The following is a 2,563-nucleotide window of genomic DNA, read 5'->3' on the forward strand; positions in this document are numbered from 1 at the left end:
GTTTATGTGTGTTCTAAACTTAGTGATTGTATTCAGTGATTGTATATAATCAGTTATAATTTCCATGATTATTGTTTTTCTTTCTTTCATTCTTTTCTAAGGTATTTGTCTTGATTCTGATTTTCATAAAGCAAATAGATACAGAATTTCTTATAATTAATTTCTTTCCTGTTTTCTTTTGGAGAAAATAAAACCAAGTCTGCCTTAATAATCATTTTTACTTATCTCAATAATATCTTTCTTATTTAGTAAATCTTCTTTTTTTATTTTCCAAACTGCAAATGTGTTTGCCACCTCTCTAAAACGCCACATGGCTATCCATAGACTTCAAGATGAAGTAACAAGTTTTTAGTATTATGTAGCATCTGTCAATTCCCACGTCCTTAAGTCTTGCCATGTGCTGACTCTCTATTTTATGAGTCAGGGATGATGCTCAAGTGTTTGGCTTGGCAGCTGGATGGATAGTAATATTCATTCGTATAGAGAACAAAAGAGAAAAGCAGGTTTTGGGAGAAAGTTGATGAGTTCATCCCCTGACAGTGATAATCTATCAAGACATCACCCGTTAAAAGATGGGAAAAATAATCCACAAAAGAACAGAGTGATTAGAAACAATGTCTCTTGAGTCAGTGGAGAGAGATTTGAGAAAGAATGGAGTAAATGGTATTGCTTATGTGTTCAACAAATGTTTGTTGAATGACAGAGTGAAAAGGGACCAAGAGGAATCATTGACATTGAAAATGATTATTTTTTTAAAAAATCTGATTTATCAGAAATATTGGTGTTTCAAATTTTTAGTGACTCAGATATTCTGATTGCTTTTATTGTTGAATTATTTTTTCCAGTGATTTAAGGAAAATTATTTCAAGCCATAATTTTTTAGTTTTGCTGACCTTACAGTAAAAATTATATTAAATTCTTTCGTGTCCTAATGTAGTAATTTTTGGTCTTTAAAATTGTCTACTTATTTCTTTTACTTTTCATTTTAGGAAAATTAAAATGTGAAGCAGTTGTTGCTGATGTCCTAGATAAAGGATCTGGTGTAGTAATTCTTATGGATGGTAACTCATTTACAGTTCTTATATTAAATTGTTAGATTGATAGGCTTTGTATGTAACATAATGCTTCACCATAGAAGTTGTCTAATAAATTTGTATTTGTTTTCCAGTTTGTAAGAAAACAAGATAAACATTTTAAAACTCTTTAAGAAAAATAAGGGAGGAGAGGGAGAAGAAAGTAGACTTGGGATAGGGCTGGGAGAGCAGGGCATTTCAGTGGGTTTACAGCAATATAACCAGAGCACACAGATGAGAAATGTGTCTTGTATGGAGAATGTAGTGGAGAATGAAGCTTGCTGGAGTATGTTTTTGGCAGGAAGGAATATTAGATAGCCCTCAATTGGTAATTAGGCTGTTGTGGATATTCTTTTCTATGTTAGCTGTTTGGAACTTGGAACATGTTTGACCACTGAATTATTCTTATAAATGGTAGTTAGGTTCTTAGACTTGTGCTTTTATAAATTCTAGACTTGAATGAACTTATAATGTGGTTTATAGCTACTTTGTTTGCAGTGGGAACAAAAGATGATAATAATTTAATAAATGTTGAAATACTAGTAATTAAATATAAGGTAAATATACATTGCTTAAAATTTATGTTAAAGTTTAAGAACAAAATAAATAGATATTTTTAATTTTGGAAATAAAGAACAGTGGTAAATTTAATATTGTTTGATATCTGAAATACAGGCTATATAATTTTTGTTGTAGATATATAGGTTATATTGCATATGTTTTAGAATTTGCCTTGTTTTTACTTAATAATCTATTGAGAACATTTTTGATGCTCTTAGTTATTATGTATGTTCTCTCTCTTCCTCCTCCTCCTCTATTCTTCCTTTTTCTCTTCCTCTTCTTCTTACTCCCTCTTCTTTTTTTAGGTTTTCGTATTTGTCATTGCAGATGTTGGCCAACGTTTTGCTACAATTCTCCTGGTTCTCTTTTAGTTTTCTTGCCATTGTACCAAATGTAACATATCACGAAACAAAAGTCCTACAGAAATCTCGCATTAATTTTTATTATTCTCTCTTGATTTATTCCATTTATTCAACTACAACTTGATAATGGGTCATAATGTATTAGAATTTGTAGATAAAGTATAGACGAAATTAGATATCCTGTTTCCTATATGATAAAGATAAAAATCTTATTTTAAATACAAATTACCATTCATTTCCTTATTTTTTGTTCTAAATATATTTTTCTTTAGTATGCAATTCAAAATCATATTTCTAGTTTTCTAGAGCTAGAGCTAATACTCAAACTCTGACTAGTAAATCAGTCAGTAAATAGAGGGACAGCTGACTTATTCATTCATTACTTGTTTGCTAAATTCTTCATTCACATAATGTATTCACTGATTCATTAATTAATTTAATAAACATTCATTAGAGTCCTTTTTGGTACCAGGTACTATTCTAATTGCTGAGGAACATAGTAGTGAGCAGAATAGCCACAAATGCTGCCCTCATGTGGTTTATACCTTTATTCCCACTTGTTTCTTT

General features: G+C 30.2%; 1 protein-coding gene across 1 annotated transcript in view; it reads left to right on the forward strand.

Moving 5' to 3' along the window:
• HSD17B4 (hydroxysteroid (17-beta) dehydrogenase 4) overlaps nucleotides 1-2,563 on the forward strand; it is a 104,253-nt gene that overhangs the window by 61,403 nt on the left and 40,287 nt on the right. The window contains 1 exon segment of the mRNA XM_012659542.1: nucleotides 990-1,061. Coding sequence (XP_012514996.1) covers nucleotides 990-1,061 — 72 coding nt within the window.

The sequence above is a fragment of the Propithecus coquereli genome, unplaced genomic scaffold (assembly GCF_000956105.1).
Source record: "Propithecus coquereli isolate 6110/MARCELLA unplaced genomic scaffold, Pcoq_1.0 Scaffold62, whole genome shotgun sequence".
NCBI lineage: Eukaryota > Metazoa > Chordata > Mammalia > Primates > Indriidae > Propithecus > Propithecus coquereli.